Consider the following 23,356-nt stretch of genomic DNA (forward strand, 5'->3'; position numbering starts at 1 on the left):
CCCTTCTTGGAGATGGGCATCACATTGGCAAGCCTCCAGTCATCAGGGACCTCCCCTGTTAACCAGGACTGCTGATAGATGATGGAAAGTGGCTTGGCAAGCTCCTCTGCCAGCTCCCTCAATACTCTCGGGTGGATCCCATCCAGCCCCATAGACTTGTGAGCGTCCAGGTGGCATAGCAGGTCCTTAACTGCTTCTTCCTGGATTATGAGGGCTCCATTCTGCTCCCCGTCCCTGTCTTGCAACTCAGGGGGCTGAATGCCCTGGGGATAACTGGTCTGGCTATTAAACACAGAGGCAAAGGCAGCGTTAAGTACCTCAGCCTCTTCCTTGTCCTCAGTGACAATGTTCCCCCCCACATCCAGCAAAGGATGGAGATTCTCCTTGGCTCTCCTTTTATTGTTGATGTACTTATAGAAACATTTTTTTATTATCTTTTACAACATTGGCCAGATTAACTTCTTGCTGGGCTTTTGCTTTTCTAATTTACTCCCTGCATAACCTAAAAATATCCCTGTACTCTTCCTGAGTTGCCCGCCCCTTCTTCCAAAGGCGGTAGACTCTCCTTTTTTCCCTGAGTCCCCGCAAAAGCTCCCTCTTCAGCCAGGCCAGTCATCTTCCCCGCCAGTTGGTCTTACGGCACACGGGGACAGCCCGCTCCTGCACCCTTAAGACTTCCTTCCTGAAGGCCCAGCCTTCCTGGACCCCTTTGCCTTTCAGGACTGCCTCCCAGGGGACTTTCCCAACCAGTGTCCTGAACAGGCCACAGTCTGCCCTCCGGAAGTCCATGGTAACAGTTTTGCTGCCCCTCCTCCTTACTTCGCCAAGAATCGAGAACTCTGTCATATCGTGGTTGCTGAGCCCAAGACGGCCTCCAACCACGACACCTCCCACAAGCCCTTCTCTGTTTGTAAACAGCAGGTCAAGCAAGGCACCTCCCCTGGTAGGCTCACTTACCAGCTGCGTCAGGAAGTTATCCTCCACACACTCTAGGAACTTCCGAGACTGTTGCCTCTCTGCTGTGTTGTATTTCCAGCAGATGTCCGGCGAGTTGAAGTCCCCCACAAGAACAAGGGCTGGCGATTGCGAGACTTCTGCCAGCCGCTTGTAGAACACTTCATCTATCTCTACATCCTGGCTGGGTGGTCTACAGCAGACTCCCAACAGGACATCCACCTTGTTGGCCTTAAAAGCTTGTGTCAAGGGCTGATTCTCAATAGATCGCAGCGAGGGAGCTGCTCTGCTACGTACGAAACCCTGACCAATAAGTTGGTCGAGATAAGGACAGGGAGAGATCACTCAGCAATTACCATCAGGGAAAAACAGACTCGACTTGGGGAAAAATCAGCTTAATTTATTGCCAATCAAAACTGAGTAGGGTCATGAGAAATAAAACCAAATCTTAAAACACCTTCCCCCCACCCCTCCCTTCTTCCCGGGCTCAACTTCACTCCCAATTTTCTCTACCTCCTCCCCCTGAGCAGTGTTTGGGGATGGGGAATGGGGGCTGCAGTCAGTTCATCACTCGTCGTCTCTGCCGCTCCTTCCTCCTCAGGGGAGGACTCCTCACACTCTGCCCCTGCTCCAGCATGGGGTCCCACCCATGGGAGACAGTCCTCCACAAACTTCTCCAATGTGGGTCCTTCCCACAGGCTGCAGTTCTTCATGAACTGCTCCAACGTGGGTCCCTTCCATGGGGTGCAGTCCTTCAGGAACAGACTGCTCCAGAGTGGGTCCCCCACGGGGTCACAAGTCCTGCCAGCAAACCTGCTCCAGCGTGGGCTCCTCTCTCTCCACGGGCCCACAGGTCCTGCCAGGAACCTGCTCCAGTGTGGGCTCTCCACAGGGTCACAGCCTCCTTCAGGCACATCCAATTGCTCCAGCATGGAGTCCTCCATGGGCTGCAGATGGATATCTGCTCCATCATTAACCTCCATGGGCTGCAGGGGGACAGCCTGCCTCACCATGGTCTTCACCATGGGCTGCAGGGGAATCTCTGCTCCGGTGCCTGGAGCACGTCCTCCCCCTCGTTCTTCACTGACCTTGGTGTCTGCATAGCTGTTCCTCTCACATATTCTCACTCCTCTCTCTGGCTGCAGTTGTGCAGGTTCTTTTTTTTTTTCCCCCTTCTTAAATATGTTATCACAGAGGCACTGCCACTGTCACTGACTGGCTCAGCCTTGGCCAGCAGCAGGTCTGCCTTGGAGCCGGCTGGCATTGGCTCTATTGGACCCAGGGAAGCTTCTAGCATCTTCTCACAGAAGCCACCCCTGTAGCCCCCCCAATACCAAAACCTTGCCACCCAAACCCAATACAGGCAGTTAGGAAGCCCTCCAGAAGTTGACATTTAACACTTTTCAGGTAGTATGGTCAACTTGATTTTTTAAAAGAATCCTATTCCAAACATCTTAGTGAACTCTCATACATAACCCCATGTGGTGGTACATCTTCCCCCTGCCCCTGTTTTTTTTTCTGTCTTGTTTTTCCCCTTTACTTCGTCTGCTTTACAATCTCAGGAATTCGCAGGCCACAGCTTTTGCGTAGAGAGTTGGTCAGTTAAGCGCCCCTTAATTGTACCAGAAACTCCTACATGGCTGGAGCAGAGAGCGGCCCTGTTCTTATCAAGATTCATATTATGGCTAACGAGGGGAACGAGAACAAACAGCTACCCCAGACAGCCTTGAAACAGGGTGGTATCATCGCTGCTGGAATTCCAACAACAAGCCGACCCGAATTGTGGCTCGGATGGAAATTTACTGGTGATTAAAGTCAATCATCTCACAATCCTATAAACGGCAGTCCTAAGCGAGGCCCTTTGAGCTCTCCTGGACCGCCATGGGCTGCACCAGCATCTCCCTCTGATCGAAATGTCTCTCAGAGTCAGCGAAAACTAGCAGACTCCGAAAGTCTGCTGCTACCAGAACTCCATTGCCGGAGATCGACAACGGAGCCTGGGCTGCTGATATTCTTCACTCCTCGAGACTCTACTCTCGCCCGTTGAGAAATGCCAAGGCATTAGACATGAGTATTTCACTAAACTCGAGGGGAATTTTTAACAGGTATACTATCTTCATATATGCAATTATAGTTGTAAGTGTGCATATGCATGAATCAATTTAAGTAGTTTGTAGATGTATGATTTAATTTTAAAAAGAGTTTTATATTGCTGTATTATTCTTATAGCATTACTCTCCTAAACCGTTGACCAAGTCTGAGACTAAGAGTGGGCCCAGCCGCACCTCGGCTCCTCTCTGAGAAGGAGTCTAGAAAGCAAGGGGGTCCATTCTGAACCTCATGACTCAACGGGAGGGCCTCCGTATCCCCTACATACAATTTCTCTTTCTCTCTCATATAATCCAAATTTCCTTTATATACTTTTCCTATGTACTAGATATACATATATGCATATACATACATTACTCTTATCCATATAAACCGTTGACCAAGTCTGAGACTAGGACTAGACCTAGCCGCACCTAGGCTCCTCTCTGAGAAGGAGTTTAGAAAGCAAGGGGGTCTAGTCTGAACCTTGTGACTCAACGGGAGGGTCCCCTTTTGCCCCCCACCCCTTTTGCCTTTATTCCATATATATGCAATGCTTTTATGAATCATCTTAACTTGTTGTGATTTAATTCTCTTTTATGTGCTTCTGTGTAGTAATAGAGTGAACCTTGCCATCTTCGAATCTGTAACTAAGTCACTGTTTGATCAATTTTGTCTAATCACTTTATTAATCATTGATGATTGAGTGCTATTAAAAATACTATAATCAAATTCTGCAATTCGCTATAAGCAAATTCTAACTTTTACTAAATCAAACTGTGTAAAGTCACTCATTCATAGTGAATCGACATAATCAGCAGGATTCACAAACCTGCATTCGTGACACCCCAAATATTAATCTTGCAATGACTTATTATTAAATAATTATAAGAGGCAGGGCTAAAAAAAGGAAAACCCCACTGTATTATAACCTGAAGGCGAGTCTCTAATTGAAAAGGTTTATAGTACAGGAAGAGATAAAACAGATCCCCAAAAAATGAGCCTGCGACACAACAGAGGTAAGAAATCTCTGTGCCTGGGCAGCAGGTAGCACTTGGTCAGTTAGAAGTCTGCTCACACAGAGTTGGATCCAGTTCTTAGAGAAACACCTTTGAAGTCAACCATTATACTGGTAATATTTAGACTTGCAAGCATTCTAGAAAGCCATTTAATCCGTTCCTGCCTGAAGTGGCTTACTTACCTAAATTATTCAGACATTGTGGTGGGCTGACCTTGGCTAGCCACCAGGTGGCCACCAAGCTGCTCTATCCCTTCCCCTCCTCAACTGGACAGTGGAAGAGAGAATATACGATGAAAGGCTCATGAGTCAAGATAAGGACAGTGAGATCACTCAGCAGTTACCATCACAGGCAAAACAGACTCAACTTGGGGAAATTAATTTATTACTAATCAAATCGGAGTAGGATAATGAGAAATAAAACCAAATCTTTCCCCCCACCCCTCCCTTCTTCCCAAGCTCACAGGCTCAACTTCACTCCCAAATTCTCTACCCCCTCCCCCCAAGCGGTACAGGGGGACAGGGAATGGGGGTTGCGGTCAGTTCATCACACGTTGTCTCTGCCGCTCCTTCCTCCTTACACTCTTCCCCTGCTCCAGCATAGGGTCCCACCCATGGGAGACAGTCCTTCACAAACTTCTCCAATATGGGTCCTCCCCACAGGCTGCAGTTCTTCATGAACTGCTCCAGCATGGGTCCTTTCCATGGGGTGCAGTCCTTCAGGAGCAGACTGCTCCAGAGTGGGTCCCCCATGGGTCCACAGGTCCTGCCAGGAGCCTGCTCCAGTGTGGGCTCTCCACAGGGTCACAGCTTCCTTCAGGCACATCCACCTGCTCCAGCATGGGGTCGTCTATGGGGTGCAGGTGGATATCTGCTCCACCATTAACCTCCATGGGCTGCAGGGGGACAGCCTGCCTCAACATGGTCTTCACCATGGGCTGCAGGGGAATCTCTGCTCCGGTGCCTGGAGCACCTCCTCCCCCTCCTTCTTCACTGACTTTGGTGTCTGCAGAGCTGTTTCTCTCACATATTCTCACTCCTCTCTCTTCCGGCTGCTGTTGCACAGTGGTTTTTTACCCCTTCTTAAATATGTTACCACAGAGGTGCTACCACCGTCGGCGATTGGCTCAGCCTTGGCCAGCAGTGGATCGGTCTTGGAGCCGGCCGGCACGGGCTCTATCAGACATGGGGGAAGCTTCTGGCATATTCTCACAGGAGCCACTCCTGCAGCCCCCCCCCCCCCCCCCGCTACCAAAACCTTGCCACCCAAACCCAACACAGACATGTTTATTCATCCTGTTCTCAGAAGTCCCCAGTGATAGAGACTCCATAGCTTTCTTTTAAGAAATCTATTTCAGTACTCCACTATCCTATTCTTCACTGTCCTGTCCACCATGGACATGGCAAACAGATTGTTGTTCTCCTCAGAATAAAGGGTTGCACTACAGCTAATCTTTCCTTGAGGGCTGTGTTTTCTAATCTAATCGTTCCCACCACTCTCTGGATTTTCAAATCCAATCATTGACCAGCCTGGTTAGCTCAGTTGGTTAGAGCGTGGTGCTAATAATGCCAAGGTCACGGGTTCAATCCCTGCTCACTGCAGGGTGGTTGGGCTAGATGATCTCTCAAGGTCCCTTCCAACCCAAAGCATTCTATGATTCTATATCTTTCTGTAACTCTAGGGCTCAAAAACGGCCACAATATTCCATATGAATTCTTATCCATACTTAAAACAAAAGGATAAATTCCACTTCTTGCAAGCTATATTCACATTTATAAGTTAGAAAATCCATATGGGAAAATATCAGTTTAACAGTGTTGACACATTTAACAGCTATAACCTCTAGACCCTTTTCTGCAGAGGAATTATGTAGGCAGTTGCTTCCTACTCTCCATTTTTCTGGTTAATTATTCTTAAGAATACTGTCATGGTTTAACCCCAGCCAACAGCTATGCCCCACAGAGCCGCTCACTCACTCCCCCACAGCAGGATGGGGGAGAGAATCAGAAGAGTAAAAGTAAGAAAACTCATGGGCTGAGATAAAGACAGTTTCACAGGTAAAGCAAAAGCTGTGCACACAAGCAAAGCAAAGCAAGGAATTCATTCACTACTTCCCATCGGCAGACAGGTGTTCAGCCATCTCCAGGAAAGCAGTGCTCCATGATGTGCAACGGTTACTTGGGAAGACAAACGCCATAGCTCCAAATATCCTCCCTTTCTCCCCACAGCTTTTATTGCCGAGTATGATGTCATATGGTATGGGATATCCCTTTGGTAAGTTGGGGTCAGCTGTCCCAGCTGTGTCCCCTCCCAACTTCTTGTGAAGAAGTGTGAGAAGCAGAAAACGCCTTGACACTGTGTAAGCACTGCTCAGCAATAGCTAAAACATCCCTGTGTTGTCAACGCTGTTTTCATCACAAATCTAAAAGTCACATACAAGCTACTATGAAGAAATTTAACTCTATCCCAGCCAAAACCAGTACAAATACACATTCCATTGCAACATAAAACCAGCAGAAATCTTCATAATTTGGTACAAAGTAAATGCATAAGAATAAAGAACTACCATACTGTGCCAGACCAGAGTAATGACATTTATCCAAACTCATTTACTATCATATTTTCCACAATATGTTGTTACAGTGAATTCCACAACTTAGTTGTCTTCAGACTGCTGATGCAGTAGTATAATCAACATTGTTTACTTTATCCTAAACCTTGTTACACATTTTTAGAAGCAGCTATTTATCCGTGTGGTTAAGGAAACAAGACACTTATAGAGCTTAACCACACAGTATCTAATATTGCGAGTAAGCAGGTATCAAAGCATATACACTTCCCTTTCTCTACTAACATGCAGCCATGGTAATTAGATGATCTGTAAAAACAGCACTACAGTAAGAAATTAATACAACAGCCTGTGTACCAGGACCACAAGAGAACTCCTACAATAATGAATGTGGATGATCCACATGTGCAAGGGGATCTCTTTCCAGCCATCATAAGACAACTATTATTAATATCAAGCCACACTTTTGTCTAACTGAAGCATATCTATATTAAAAGCCCAACAGAGCTGCAAAAAAAGTGCCAGGTCTCTTCATCAGGATCACTTGCATTCAGTACAACCTCAAGACTTCTGAATGAGAAGGTATGAACAAACCAGCCCTTCTGCTTCATGTTTCATCTACAACAGAAGACCATACAAAACCTAGGTTACCATCTAAGATACTTTGCAAATGAGTCTCCTGATTACTGTAAACAAAGATACCATAAATAACAGATTAGCACATCTACAGCACACTTTACTTTTTGCTGAGGCAGAGGTTAGAGAATCATTTATGTATCTGTCCAAAAGAATCCGGAAAACCATTTTCAATACAAATGTGGGTTTTTTTGTTTTAAACTGTCAGAATCTAATATGTTGCTTCTATCAAAAGATTAATACAATTCAGTCTTCAGCATCACCCAATACTGGAAGAAGATTAGCCCTAGCCTGAAGTTCGACAGAAATTACTACTGCTTGTATTGCAAAATAAAGTTGAGGAGAGCGGAAGAGAGGACTTTCTACCATCCTCTGTGGGCAAAGATTCCTTTTCAATATTCTTCATCTCTCACTGTTAACTGCAACTAAACTGAAAGGACATATCAGATGAACTAATATCGTGACCGGCAACTGTTAACAGACTCCTTAATACACTCTGGTTAATCTGTTGTTATCTCAAACCCTTCAAGCCCCTCGTTGGGCACCAAAAATAATTGTCGTGGTTTAGCCCCAGCCAGCAGCTAAGCACCACGCAGCCACTCACTCACTCCCCCTACCCTGATGGGATGGGGGAGAGAATCGGAGGAGTAAGAGTGAGAAAAACACTCCTGGGTTGAGATAAAGAGTTTAATAATTGAAATGAGGTAGTAATAATAATAACAACAACAACAATATAATAATGATAAAAATAATAACAATATACAAGGCAAGTGATGCACAATGCGATTGCTCACCACCTGCCGACCGATACCTAAACAGTTCCCCAGCAGCGATCACTGCTCCCCGGCCAACCCCCCCCCAGTTTATATACTGAGCATGACATCACATGGTATGGAATAGCCCTTTGGTCAGTTTGGATCAACTATTCTGGCTGTGCCCCCTCCCAGTTTCTTGTGCACCTGGCAGAGCATGGGAAGCTGAAAAGTCCTTGACTAGCATAAGCAGTACTTAGCAACAACTAAAGCATCACTGTGTTATCAACATTCTTCTCCTACTAATTCCAAAACACAGCACTATGCCTGCTACTAGGAAGAAAATTAACTCTATCCCAGCCGAAACCAGGACACCCCTATACAGAAGAAAAAATACACAAGAAAATCAGCTCGTTTAGTAAGGGATGAAGATGAACCAGGGCCATCACGAGAACCAGAGGAGGAAGAACCCATAACCACCCGATCCCTATCCCTGAGTGAGCTGCAAGATATGCGAAAAGATTTCAGTCATCATCCAGGCGAGCACATCATCACCTGGCTGCTCCGATGCTGGGATAATGGGGCCAGTAGCCTGGATTTAGAGGGTAAAGGAAGCCAAACAGCTGGGATCCCTTTCCAGGGAAGGGGGCATTGACAAAGCAATTGGAAAAGGGGCAAAAACACTCAGCCTCTGGAGGCGACTTCTGTCAAGCGTGAAGGAAAGGTATCCCTTCAAGGAGGATGTTATATACCGCCCAGGCAAATGGACCACTGTAGAGAAAGGTATCCAGTACCTGAGGGAATTAGGCGTGCTGGAGATGATTTATAGTGACCTGAATGATGAGGAGTTACCCAAAGATCCAGATGAAGTCAGGTGCACACAACCCATGTGGCGGAAGGTGATACAGAACGCACCAGCATCGTATTCCAGCTCTTTGGCAATACTGGCCTGGAAAGATGACGAGGCACCAACGGTGGATGAAGTGGCTAGCCGACTCCGGGAATACAAAGAAAGTATCTCTCCCTCTCTACGGGCCTGTGTCTCGGCTGTGGAAAAGCTGTCTGAAAAACTGTGCTGGGAGTTCCAACAACTCAGAGAGGATCTGTCCTACTCCCCACCTGCATGGACCAGTATCTCAGCCATTAGGAATCAACGTCCCTATGCTCAAGAGAGAGGATGGAGAGGATACACACCACGGGGCACCCTGTGGTTTTACCTGTGCGATCACGGAGAGGACATGAGGAAGTAGGGTGAAAAATCCACCTCGACCCTAGAGACACGGGTGCGTGAGTTGCAAGGAAAAACTTTTACAAAAGGCGGTTCTCCCAGGAAAATTGCAGCTCCAGTTTCCAGTGAGCAGTTCCCGAGACAGAGTAAGAGGGCTAATTTCTCTTCCAATCTTAATCAAGGGACTCCTGATTCACATTTACAAGAAGTGAACAACCAATACTATGACCAGGATTAGAGGGGCCCTGTCTCCAGCCAGGTGGAGGAAAGGGACAACCGGGTTTACTGGACTGTGTGGATTCGATGGCCTGGAACGTCAGACCCACAGGAGTATAAGGCTCTAGTGGACACCGGTGCACAGTGTACCCTAATACCATCAAGCTATAGAGGGGCAGAACCCATCTGTATTTCTGGAGTGACAGGGGGATCCCAACAGCTAACTGTATTGGAGGCTGAAGTGAGCCTAAACGGGAATGAGTGGCAAAAGCACCCCATTGTGACTGGCCCAGAGGCTCCGTGCATCCTTGGCATAGATTACCTCAGGAGAGGGTATTTCAAGGACCCAAAAGGGTACTGGTGGGCTTTTGGGATAGCTGCCTTGGAGACGGAGGAAATTAAACAGCTGTCCACCTTGCCCAGTCTCTCGGAGGACCCTTCCATTGTGGGGTTGCTGAAGGTTGAGGAACAACAGGTGCCCATCACTACCACAACAGTGCACCGGCGGCAATATCGCACCAACAGAGACTCCCTGCTTCCCATCCATAACCTGATTCATCGACTGGAGAGCCAGGGAGTGATCAGCAAGACTCGCTCACCCTTTAACAGTCCCATATGGCCAGTGCGAAAGTCTAATGGGGAGTGGAGACTAACAGTGGACTATCATGGCCTGAACGAAGTTACACCGCTGCTGAGTGCTGCCGTGCCAGACATGCTAGAACTTCAATATGAACTGGAGTCAAAGGCGGCCAAGTGGTATGCCACAAATGACATTGCTAATGCATTTTTCTCCATCGCTTTGGCAGTAGAGTGCAGGCCCCAGATTGCTTTTACCTGGAGGGGTGTTCAGTACACCTGGAATCGACTGCCCCAGGGGTGAAAGCACAGCCCCACCATCTGCCATGGACTGATCCAGACGGCACTGGAACAGGGTGAAGCTCCAGAACATCTGCAGTACATTGATGACATCATTGTGTGGGGCAATACAGCAGAAGAAGTTTTTGAGAAGGGAAAGAAAATAGTCCAAATCCTTCTGAAGGACGGTTTGGCCATAAAACAAAGTAAGGTCAAGGGACCTGCACAGGAGATCCAGTTTTTAGGAATAAAATGGCAAGATGGACGTTGTCAGATCCCAATGGATGTGATCCACAAAATAACAGCTATGTCCCCACCAACTAGCAAAAAGGAAACACAAGGTTTCTTAGGCCTTGTGGGTTTTTGGAGAATGCATATTCCAAATTACAGTCTGATCGTAAGCCCTCTCTACCAAGTGACCCGGAAGAAGAACGATTTCAAATGGGGCCCTGAGCAACAACAAGCCTTTGAACAAATTAAACAGGAGATAGTTCATGCAGTAGCCCTTGGGCCAGTCCGGGCAGGGCAGGATATTAAAAATGTGCTCTACACCACAGCCGGGGAGAATGGCCCTACCTGGAGCCTCTGGCAGAAAGCACCAGGGGAGACTCGAGGTCGACCCCTAGGGTTTTGGAGTCGGGGATACAGAGGATCCGAAGCCCGCTATACTCCAACTGAGAAAGAGATATTAGCAGCATATGAAGGGGTTCGAGCTGCTTCGGAAGTGGTTGGTACTGAAGCCCAGCTCCTGCTGGCACCCCGACTGCCGGTGCTGGGCTGGATGTTCAAAGGGAAGGTCCCCTCTACACATCATGCAAATGATGCTACGTGGAGTAAGTGGGTTGCATTGATCACACAATGGGCTCGAATAGGAAACCCCAGTTGCCCAGGAATCTTGGAAGTGATCATGGACTGGCCAGAAGGCAAAAGTTTTGGAATATCACCAGAGGAGGTGGTGACACGTGCTGAGGAGGCCCCACTGTATAATACATTGCCAGAAAATGAGAAGCAATATGCCCTGTTCACTGATGGGTCCTGTCGTCTTGTGGGAAAGCATCGGAGGTGGAAAGCTGCTGTATGGAGTCCTATATGAAAAGTTGCAGAAGCTGCTGAAGGAGAAGGGGAGTCGAGTCAGTTTGCAGAGGTGAAAGCCATCCAGCTGGCTTTAGATATTGCTGAAAGAGAAAAGTGGCCAGTCCTTTACCTCTATACTGACTCATGGATGGTGGCAAATGCCCTGTGGGGGTGGTTGCAGCAATGGAAACAAAGCAACTGGCAGCGCAGAGGCAAACCAATCTGGGCTGCCACAGTGTGGCAAGATATTGCTGCCCGGGTAGAGAACCTGGTTGTGAAAGTACATCACGTAGATGCTCACGTACCCAAGAGTCGGGCCACTGAAGAACATCAAAACAACCAGCAGGTGGATCAGGCTGCTAAGATTGAAGTGGCTCAGGTGGATCTGGACTGGCAACATAAGGGTGAATTATTTATAGCTCGGTGGGCCCATGACACCTCAGGCCATCAAGGAAGAGATGCAACATATAGATGGGCTCATGGTCGAGGGGTGGACTTAACTATGGACACTATTGCACAGGTTATTCATGAATATGAAACATGCGCTGCAATGAAGCAAGCCAAGCGGTTCAAGCCCCTCGGGTATAGTGAATGATGGCTGAAATATAAATATGGGGAGGCCTGGCAGGTTGATTATATCACACTCCCACAAACCCACCAAGGCAAACGCTATGTGCTCACCATGGTGGAAGCAACCACTGGATGGCTGGAAACATACCCCGTGCCCCATGCCACCACCCGGAACACCATCCTGGGCCTTGAAAAGCAAGTCCTGTGGCGACATGGCACCCCAGAAAGAATCGAGTCAGACAACGGGACTCATTTCCGAAACAACCTCATAGACACCTGGGCCAAAGAGCATGGCATTGAGTGGGTATATCACATCCCTTACCATGCACCAGCCTCCAGGAAAATCAAACGATACAATGGACTGTTAAAGACTACCCTGAGAGTAATGGGAGGTGGGACATTCAAACATTGGGATACACATTTAGCAAAAGCCACCTGGTTAGTCAACACCAGGGGATCTGCCAATCGAGCTGGCCCTGCCCAATCAAAACTTGTACATACTGTAGAAGGGGATAAAGTCCCTGTAGTGCACATAGAAAATATGCTGGGGAAGACAGTCTGGGTTACTTCCCCCTCAGGCAAAGGCAAACCCATTCATGGGATTTCTTTTGCTCAAGGACCTGGGTGCACTTGGTGAGTGATGCGAAAGGATGGGGAGGTCCAATGTGTACCTCAAGGGGATTTTATTTTAGGTGAAAATAGCCAATGAACTGAATTGTATGATGTTAATTGCTATATAATACTGTATGTCATCTCTTTTATGGTTGCTATATGCTACATCATTGGTATTACAGTAAGAATTGCCCAGCTTAATGAAAATGAACTTTGATGAAACCGTGTTGGAATGAGAACTGACTTCAGCATGCAACAATCCAACACTGCACACCACCTCTCCTGCTCTGAAAGACTGTGATGACAGATGGAACCCGAGGTCATGGACTAAATTAACTCAGTGGACATTTTAGAGGGATGGCGAAGGGAATGATAGAAGGATATACGAAGGGAATGATATCTGTTTGTATATATATCAAGATAGGGAAAGTGGTGATGATTAACTGGAACACATTGGAAAGGGGAGGGCCTGTGCATGACGTAGATGGTACAGAATAAGGGGTGGATACTGTCCTGGTTTCGGCTGGGATAGAGTTAATTTTCTTCCTAGTAGCTGGCATAGTGCTGTGGTTTGGATTTAGGATGAGAAGAATGCTGATAACACACTGATGCTTTAGTTGTTGCTAAGTACTGCTTATGCTAGTCAAGGACTTTTCAGCTTCCCATGCTCTGCCAGGTGCACAAGAAACTGGGAGGGGGCACAGCCAGAAGAGTTGATCCAAACTGACCAAAGGGCTATTCCATACCATATGACGTCATGCTCAGGATATAAACTGGGGGGGGTTGGCCGGGGAGCAGCAATCGCTGCTCGGGAACTGGCTGGGTATCGGTCGGTGGGTGGTGAGCAATTGCATTGTGCATCACTTGCTTTGTATATTATTATTATTATCATTATTATATTGTTACTATTATCATTACCATTTTACTTTATTTCAATTATTAAACTGTTCTTATCTCAACCCAGGAGTTTTTTTCACTCTTACTCCTCCGATTCTCTCCCCCATCCCATCGGGGTAGGGGGAGTGAGCGAGCGGCTGTGTGGTGCTTAGTTGCTGGCTGGGGCTAAACCACGACAGGCACTTAGGGAAACCAGAAGCAGGAAAATTTCAAAGTCTTGCCAGCTTGCTGGGAATGATGAACATTTCCATCTAGTTCTCCTACTAAACTAACTCTTCCCTTTTTATTAATATATAGATACTACAAACAATGGTTTTAGCTAATTTGTTTTACTGTTCAAAAATTCAAGCTTGACTTCATTGCGATAGTACTAGCCATTACAATACCACAAATGTGTTCAGTTTTATCCAAACATAAAAAATGGCTTGAAGTTGTAGAAAAGTAATGTTTCTCCATACCTAGCACCTAACACGTTCACAGAAACTGATTGATTGTACTGCTCTAGTAACTGAATACAATAACAATAATGTAAAAAGTTATATCAATTTTAAACGTGTTAGGGGCATCAGTGGGAAGAAAACACAGGGGCATTAAGACAGAAACACAAGATTATCATTTAGAAGGAGAGAGGCCTAGTTTCCCTAAGAAAGAAAAAAAAAAGCACTAACTAAATTGAATTAATTCAAGGTCACAGCCTCCTAAAAGCATAAGAACTTGTCAATTTGAGATAAATTAGAGCAGATCTGAAGCTAGTCTTGAAGTGCCTTGCCTGCATTACCATTTCACCTTAAGTTAACTTCTTTCTATTAAGAACTCCCCCTCCCTTTTTTTTTTTTGCGGGGGGTGTGTGTGGGGGTGTGTGTGTGTTTGTTTTTAAGGACAGGAACAGTATAGTTTTTTTACCCTGAGAATGTTTTTAGCAGCACTCTACCACTTCTTGTTTACACTCTCAATGATTTCCATACCAAATATCCTCAAATTCACATGATCTTGAAACCCAACACTCTTAACAACAGAACTCTGCTCTTTTGTTCCACAGTAACAGAAGAGAACAGGCTCTACAAGTCAAGTTAGAACTTATTACACCTGCTCAACTTGATTATCTCTAAAGGTTTTTGACATGCATAGGTGATGCAGTCTGTTGATGCACAGTTCGGGAGGGAAGCAAAGAGGAACCAACTTGCACTCGTAGCTGACCTAATTCTAGTAAACATTTTATCGCTGAACAAAGCCAATGTCTTTGTATACACATAAAGTAGAACAGCTGACTAAAAAGGAGACACTTCTGTACAGTCACTTTGCAGAGCAGATCCATACTTTAAACATTAGAATAGAATAGTTTGTTTGGAAGGGACCTACAATGATCATCTAGTCCAACTGCCTGACCACGTCAGGGCTGACCAAATGTTAAATCATGTTATTAAGGGCATTGTCCAAATGCCTCTTAAACATTGACAGGCACGAGGCATCGACCACCTCTCTAGGAAGCCTGTTGAGTGTTTGACCACTCTCTTGGTAGAGAAGTGTTTCCTAATGTCAAGTCTGAATCTCCCCTGGCGCAGCTTTGAGCTATTCCCACGTGTCCTGTCACTGGATACCAGGGAGAAGAGATCAGCACCTCCCTCTCCACTTCTCCTCCTCAGGAAGCTGTAGAGAGCAATGAGGTTGCCCCTCAGCCTCCTTTTCTCCAAACTAGACAACCCCAGAGTCCTCAGCCACTCCTCATAGGACATGTCTTCCAGTTAATTAACATTAACATCTGATAAGTTGGCCGAGGAAGGTCCCATTTAAAAAAAAAAAAAAGTTATCCTAGGTAAAGTAGAAAATCTTAAAACCCAAATTGTCAATTGTCATCTTTTGATGTTACCACCATATAATGATTCAAAAGCTTTTTGCTGACTCAAAGTATGTGTCCTGGTTTCGGCTGGGATAGTTAATTTTCTTCCTAGTAGCAGGCATAGTGCTGTGTTTTGGATTTAGCAGGAGAAGAATGCTGATAACACGCTGATGTTTTTAGTTGTTGCTAAGTACTGCTTATGCTAGTCAAGGACTTTTCAGCTTCCCATGCTCTGCCAGGTGCACAAGAAAGTGGGAGGGGGCACAGCCAGAATAGTTGATCCAAACTGACCAAAGGGCTATTCCATACCATATGACGTCATGCTCAGGATATAAACGGGGGGGGGTTGGCCAGGGAGCAGCAATCGCTGCTCGGGAACTGTCTGGGTATCAGTCGGCGGGTGGTGAGCAATTGCATTGTGCATCACTTGCTTTGTATATCATTATTATTATCATCATTATCATCATTATCATACTGTTACTATTATCATTACCATTTTACTTTATTTCAATTATTAAACTGTTCTTATCTCAACCCAGGAGTGTTTCTCACTCTTACTCCTCCAATTCTCTCCCCCATCCCATCGGGACAGCAAGCGACTGCGTGGTGCTTAGTTGCTGGCTGAGGCTAAACCACGACAGTATGCCATCAAAAGCAGCAACTATAGTAGCATTAATGCCCATTCACATGAAAGTGCTGTGAAAGAAAACAAAAATGAGAGATAGTTTCCCAATTCCTCTCAACCTTGGTTTAATATAAGACACATTTAAAAGAAAAATTAAAAAAAAAATTACATTACCAGTCCTAAAGAGGCCTCAAGGAATTAAACATCCAGCTCCCACTGAAAACCAATGTAAAACAGGCTCCTAAAACTGTGACTGCTTTGAAAATATTATCTGGATGACAATAAAAAAAAAAACAACAAAATTGCTGACTCTTCCCAAACCAAACTCTGTTCTGAACACAGGAGAGGACTTTTGACACTGCCTATGGTTTACAGCAGATGAAGTGTAGCTAGAAAGCTCACACCTTTTCAGTCTTTCATGTCTTCCTGTGCCTAGAATTTAGCCCTTGCCAATTATGCATGCTAATTACGCAACCAAATTGTTTCCTCAAATCTCTGCAATCAAACCAAACCTATAAAAAAAAAAAGTTATTTCAAGAAACAAATCCCAATTCTTGATGAGCTTACAAAGCTAGTAGTCCAGAAAAGAAAACTGAGGTAGTGCTATCTAGTGGAAAAAGGACTCATGTTCTAGCCAGTTCTATTCCTTCCAGACAACCTTCAGCAAACCACTCCAGTCCTCTATACTTTGACTTAGGAGGAGTGATTAGCAGCACTTCCTTTCTCTGTTAAAGCACTTCACAAACCACAGAGGGAAAGAGAGCAAGTCTGATCTGGAATAAAGCACTTAGATTGGAAAGGGATATAAAAAGGATTATGTGTAAATAAAGATGGGGGGGGTGGGCTGCAGGGGAGCCTTCTGTGAGAAGCTGCTAGAAGCTTCCCCCATGGCCAACAGAGCCAGTGCCAGACAGCTCCAAGACAGACCTACCGCTGGCCAAGGCTGAGCCAGTCAGCGACAGTGGTAGTGCCTCTGTGATAACCTATTTAAGAAGGGGAAAAAAACACTGTGCAACAATAGCCAGAAGAGAGAGGAGTGAGAATATGTGAGAGAAACAACTCTGCAGACACCAAGTTAGTGAAGAAGGAGGGGGAGGAGGTGCTCCAGGAACCAGAGCAGAGATTCCCCTGCAGTCCGTGGTGAAAACCATGGTGACACAGGTTGTCCCCCTGCAGCCCATGGAGGTCCATAGTGGAGCAGATATCCACCTGCAGCCCGTGGAGGACCCCACGCTGGAGCAGGTTGATGCACCCGAAGGAAGCTGTGACCCCATGGGAAGCCCGTGCTGGAGCAGGCTCCTGGTAGGACCTGTGACCCAGTGGGGGACCCACTCTGGAGCAGTCTGCTCCTGAAGGACTGCACCCCATGGAAAGGAGCTACGCTGGAGCAGTTCTTGAAGAATTGCAGCCCATGGAAAGGACCTACTTCGGAAAAATTCATGGAGGACTGTATCCTGTGGGTGGGACCCCATGCTGGAGTATGGGGAAGAGTGTAAGGAAGAAGGAGCGGCAGAGACAACATGTGATAAACTGACTGCAACCCCCATTCCCTGTCCCCCTGCACTGCTCGGCTGGAGGGAGGTAGAGAATTCGGGTGTGAAGTTGAGCCCGTGAGCTCAGGAAGAAGGGAGGGGTGGGGGAAAGTGTTTTAAGATTTGGGTTTATTTCTCGTTATCCTACTCCGTACCTACCCTTATACTGAAATATCAAATTTAAACTCTCTCTGGATAAAAGTATCTGCAAAGAAGAGACTTCAGAGTATTATTTAAATAGGTATTCATATTTTATTATACCTGCCAGTCAGAAAACATTTGCTAAGTACCTTGGTTTAGACAACTGATATTTTCAAGATATATCTAAATCAACTGTCAGGGAAGTCAATATACTTTCTTCTAAAGGTTTCTATGCTATCAAACAGCAAATTACCATTGTTCTAAATCACTTTTAACAGAGTTTCCAAACTCTGAGAAAAATAAAATTACTTAAGTGCTGAATAGTTAATCAAACAGGGTTTCTTTATTTCAAAGAAATGTGAATAATCAGAGCATATTACAAGGCTGACTCCATAAACAGTCACACAGATTTATCAATGATGTGCTTCAGTGCACTGAGACATAAGATGGTGAAAAAAACCAATGCTTTAACTTTGGTGTTAAACAATTCATGCACTCAAGTTCCTTTAGTGCTGACAGAAAACTAGATTGTAATACTGAAAAATAAGAACAGATTGGACTATATTAGTTCCAACCTCTTTTGGTCGTACCGTTCAGTAATCCCTAGACTACATGGAAGACAGAACTGGTTATGTTAAAAGAACTGAAATTAAGCTGTCTTTATGAAATAAAGCATTATAAGAAATATTAAAAGCATACAGAAGTTAGGAAAGATGTTCCACTATCAAATCACCCAATGCTCCCCTTAACATGTACACGTGACCTTTATATGCCAAACATGGCCAACTTGTGATTGTGAAAACCAGGCACAAATCTGAAACACTGGATTAATGGATTTAAAGTCTCAAAAATAGTATTTATTCAAATTTTAAATAGAGAATACAACTCTAACCAGATCTCTACTTGGCAATGAACAGTCCCAACACAATGTATACATTTACACATATAGTTCAGTAGGTGAGTTTGTTTATAATTCAGTGTAGCACAGAAAGCACGATTTTCAGGTATATAATTAAAAATATACTACATGCTGATAATAATAATCTATTACTACTGAAAACTATATTCCTCACTGAAGAAAAGTTGACATTAAATAAAAATATAGAGGAAAAAAAATTTAAACTGTTTTCTATGGTTAATATGAACTAAACTTGATTTCACTAACTTTTCCAAACAGACATTACCCTGAAATTTTCAGATAATCATAGGATTGACAATAATTCTCTGCAAGAATTGCAGGCTTTTAAAATTAATAGTGCACATTTGCTATATCCAAACTCTGTTAGCCTAATAATTAAAAATATAAAGCAATCTATGTTATTCTCTAAGAGTTATAGTGTTCACAAAATGCATAATTTGATATCTTAAAGTCTGCATACATGCTGGTGGATAGTAACTCTGAATCAATTACAATAATATCTTGAACTTTGCCAATGTTGCTATGTTGGCATTCCAAGAATGCCTACAGGGTAAACAGACTAAATGAAGAAAGTAAAATTGCTTTTAGTATAACCAGTTCCAACACCTTCATCACTCAAAGAATTCAAGTCATTCACTAAGACAGTAATGCATGAATAGTCTGTAACATGACTGCTCACTTTCTCTGCGTATATGAGTTTTACCAAAACACAATGTTAAGTCAAGCCCACAGAACCCACAAAATAAAACACAGGGAAAAAAAAAAAAAAAAAGACAGACAAACAGAGCTACCTGAGCTAAAGTCTCCTGTGTACTGGAAAATAAAGACAGATTGGTGACACTTACAATCAACTGACCTCCCAGAGCAGTTCGGTACTTGAGGGTTATTTTTCATTCTAACCTACATACTCTGCCTGTTCTAGAGGCACAGCATAGGATCAGCAATAACAAAACCTACGTTACTGAAGCCTTCTAACATAGGAAAATCTTCCTCAACTTTGAACAGTTGAGAAAAACAGCCAATACTAGTCACACTACAATCTTGCCTTTTTTTTTTTTTTTTGTGCTAGCTGTAACTTTGTCCAGGAATCAAAGCAAATGGTGGACCCACAGGGGCAGCAGCAGTCTTACTTCACAGGAAGATTCAACTACAAATCTAATCTGTTAATATCAGCTCAAAGGGATACCAAGACAATATTTAAAGTTTACGATATCTATAGACGATGAAGACATTTTAAAGCAATATGTTCTATTAATCACTTAAATTTTTATGATTGTTTTCAGTAAAAATTTATGGTTTTGTTAGCTTGTATAACTATTTCAGTTTTTAAGACAACTATCTACTAGAAAAACCTGATATCCCCATTGGGATTCACATTTGAAATCATGTTGTTAGATATATTACAAATTCACATCTTAAATGAGTTTGATTGCAATAATATTGGGGACCTCAGGAATTATAAACAAACTGTTTTTCAGGACAAATGTAATCCTTAAATTAGAACCATCATGTTTTATAAAAAACAAAACCCAACTACAAAGAATTTTACGACTAGGTGGCGCAAGAGTCCGTAAAATGTATAGAGCCAGCACCCTGGCCAGAAGATCACTCAGAGCTTTTTAACTCACGTTTTGCATTTCCCCTCCGAAAACAACATGTGTCTTCTGACTCATCAGCAACTAATGATTTAAAGCTCCATTTCTATACATCAGTTGCACTCTTACATATGTAACCGTTTTTTTGGCGAGGTTTGCAGTTACCAACTGCACAAAAAAATAACATGATGTCAAGTTACATACATTGAATTTCAGAGAAATTTTACAGAAAATGAAGTAAGCTCTGAATCTCCTTCAGGGAACTTCACCTTTTTAAGTATTTTAGCATAGCAATATCTACATCCTTCACAAGTAGGAGAGACTACTGGCTTTATAGATATCTGCCTTATGCTTTGACCACACCTTTCCTATGATTTGCAGCCTCCTGATCTAAACAAATTAAGTTCTGGTAAATACTCACATGGAAGGCCTCCAAAAAACTGAAGTGCTGCAGGAAACTGTCAATGATTCAGTAGGTGCCACTGTTTCTCTTGAACCAAAGGCACAATGAGATACTAACTTTCATAAAAACTTAGAACAAAGACCCTAACAGTTCAGGGTTATCAGACACTAGTACACTGAAGCACAGCAGAAGCTGTGCTTTATTTGCAGTGGAAGTTTTACACAGTCTAAAGACATGGCTTTTCTAAAATTAAGAGATCTTTGCCATAGCCTACTCACTGTTTCTAAAGCCAATTTTAGATAATTATTGCCACTATAGCACTGCCACGTAGGTGATTGCATATGTTTTCTACATTTGTACTAGTTAGCCAGCGAGCCTCCTACTGCCAGACTGAGTCAGCTCGGCAGGACAACTCAGAATTACGAAACGAGCTACGTCCACCTCCCGGGCGGCTCTCAGCATCACAACAGGGAGGAGCCGTGGAGGAGACGACACAGAAGGTTTCTTCACCACTCCCGATAGCCTCAGTTAGCAGCGGCCCTCCACAAGGCAAGGCAAGGCAAGGCAAGGCCAGGCCAGGCCAGGCCAGGCCAGGCCAGGCCAGCCCCGATACTCGCCCAACAGCGCCGAGAACAGCTCGGATAAGCAGAAGCTGCTTTGTCATCGCGAAGGGTCCTCACCCTCCAGCGTGGGAGGCGGAAACCACAGGCCAGGGCTCTTCCCCCGGCTGCGCTCTCACCCACCGCCCCCAACCCCTCACCTGCTGGATGCTGCTGGTCTCGGGCACAGCGAACTCTTCCTTCTCCTTGGGAGTCTTCACCGTGATTTTGATGATCCGCGGCTCAGCAGCAGCGAAGCCCTGAGCGGAGGACTCAGAGGAGCTGTGAGCCCCCGCGGAGCTCTCCGCGCTCTCCGACATAGCGTGTGAGACCTGACTCGCTCCAACCGCACGGCTCCAGGCGAGCACTCCGCTCCACGGCCTCGCTCCCAAAGCGGCGGACAGAAACAACCCAGCTCACCCGCGGCGCGCACTGATGACGCCCCGAACCGGGGAAGTTACTAGAAAGGGGGAGCTGTCTCCCCGGACGTGGGTTCGCCTTCGGCGCGCTTGCGCGCTAGGGGCGGTAGTTTGAAGATTTTAAATCTTAAAAAGAGACAGTGACAAATAGTTCCTTAAACTGCCATATGTAAGTTTTAAATTTATTTTCGGATATAGCCAGATGACTTCAGTACTCTGAAGTTCCAAGTAAATGCATTAAAAATGTTATTATGAGTTTTACAATATTAAAGTGTTGATGTCCTACATATAATTACACTATTACTTGCATACAATATAATGCACAATGATATTGTATGAAGTAACAAAGCCGTGCCATGACCTGTATGACGTTCATGTTAAAAAGAGAGGGAGAAAAATTATATATAGCTTCTGAACCTATGTAAAGAGAGATCATAAAATTGCCTTTTGCTTCTAGGTTACTTGTTTAGCATCAGCTTAAGGGTAAAACTTAATATCTCAAATAACAACCTTTTACTACTTTAACAATAAAATTACTGCGGAAGCATTCTGTAGCTGGGAATCAGATTTTCCTCAAATTTGGACAAAAAAAAAAAGACACACACACACACGCATACCATCCCCCCCTTACTTAAAATTAGTATCACCAAATTAGGTCCTCTCCCAAAATATTAGTGATTTTCCTATCCATCAGATATGAAATTCCACATTCCTGTCCCTGTTTTAGTATCAAATATATGGATGGCTTCGAACTCTAGAATCAAATGTGCTTTCTCCTTTCTTTCTTTCTTTCTTAAGTTTCTTTCTTAAGTTATCCTGGAATTACCTTTTCCTACAATAGTCTGATTCATCAAGTGATTTGTTGGCTTGGTCTACTATTGGGATAATTTCTCAGAAACTATTTAAATTGGTGTAGTAAATTTTTACTAAACCAATTCAAAACCTGTTAAAAGGTTTTAAAACTGGAATAGCGAAAAATGGCCAAAGCCTATCCCAAGTTTTGTCTGTCCTAGACCTTCAATTTGTTACAGTAAAAATTATTTCAGGCATATTTAACCACTGAGCCTTTCCTTGGTTATGCTGTTTCCTTTTCCACACATTAGAACTTAACTCTACAAAGTGTTGAATTCTGATCCAGCAGAGCACTTTGACACATCCTAGTGATACATTGTCCTACTGACTGGCAGAATGAGGGCCATTATGAAATAACATTTTGCACTGCAGTCAAGTAGTGATTTCAAGTAGAAATCAAACAGATCAAAAGACAAGGAGATGTTCCTCATCCATGGCTCTTAGTTTATATGCTAGCTTATGTTGACTATATCATTTTACACTGCTGTATGGTATTATTACTTGGAGTACAGTTTGTACTGAAATAGCACAAACGCTACCTGCTTTAACTTAGTGGAGATTTACAAGTTTTCATGTTTACAAGTCAGATGAGAGAATTAATCATCTGTGTTATTTACTGAGAATAGCTGAGGGACAAAGAATACAAATTCATATAAAAGAATAACTTGTAAATCATAAAAAGCCCTTAATTAAACAAAGAGGAAGTTTTAATGGTAGTTTCATCATCTTAATTTTGGTACAGATAAAATGGAAAAGGGAGTTTATTTGCCTATACTGAAAGTGTCAAGGTAGAAAATACCCTGAAACATTCTCCATGATATTTGAAAAGTCATGGCAGTCAGCTGAAGTCCCTGGTGACTGGAAGAAGGGGAATGTTGTGCCCATTTTTAAAAAGGGAAGAAAGGAGGACCCTGCGAACTACCGACCTGTCAGCCTCACCTCTGTGCCTGGGAAGATCATGGAA

The 23,356-nt window shown here is 44.3% G+C and overlaps 1 protein-coding gene across 1 annotated transcript in view; it reads right to left on the reverse strand.

Moving 5' to 3' along the window:
* Window positions 1–21,441, reverse strand: part of LOC104032568 (ubiquilin-1) — a 43,113-nt gene extending 21,672 nt beyond the window's left edge. The window contains exon 1 of the mRNA XM_075725585.1: window positions 21,283–21,441. Within this exon, the coding sequence (XP_075581700.1) occupies window positions 21,283–21,441 (159 nt within the window). The remainder of the gene's footprint in view (window positions 1–21,282) is intronic.
* Window positions 21,442–23,356: the final 1,915 nt, after the last annotated feature.

Source organism: Pelecanus crispus, chromosome W, assembly GCF_030463565.1.
Source record: "Pelecanus crispus isolate bPelCri1 chromosome W, bPelCri1.pri, whole genome shotgun sequence".
NCBI classification, from domain to species: domain Eukaryota; kingdom Metazoa; phylum Chordata; class Aves; order Pelecaniformes; family Pelecanidae; genus Pelecanus; species Pelecanus crispus.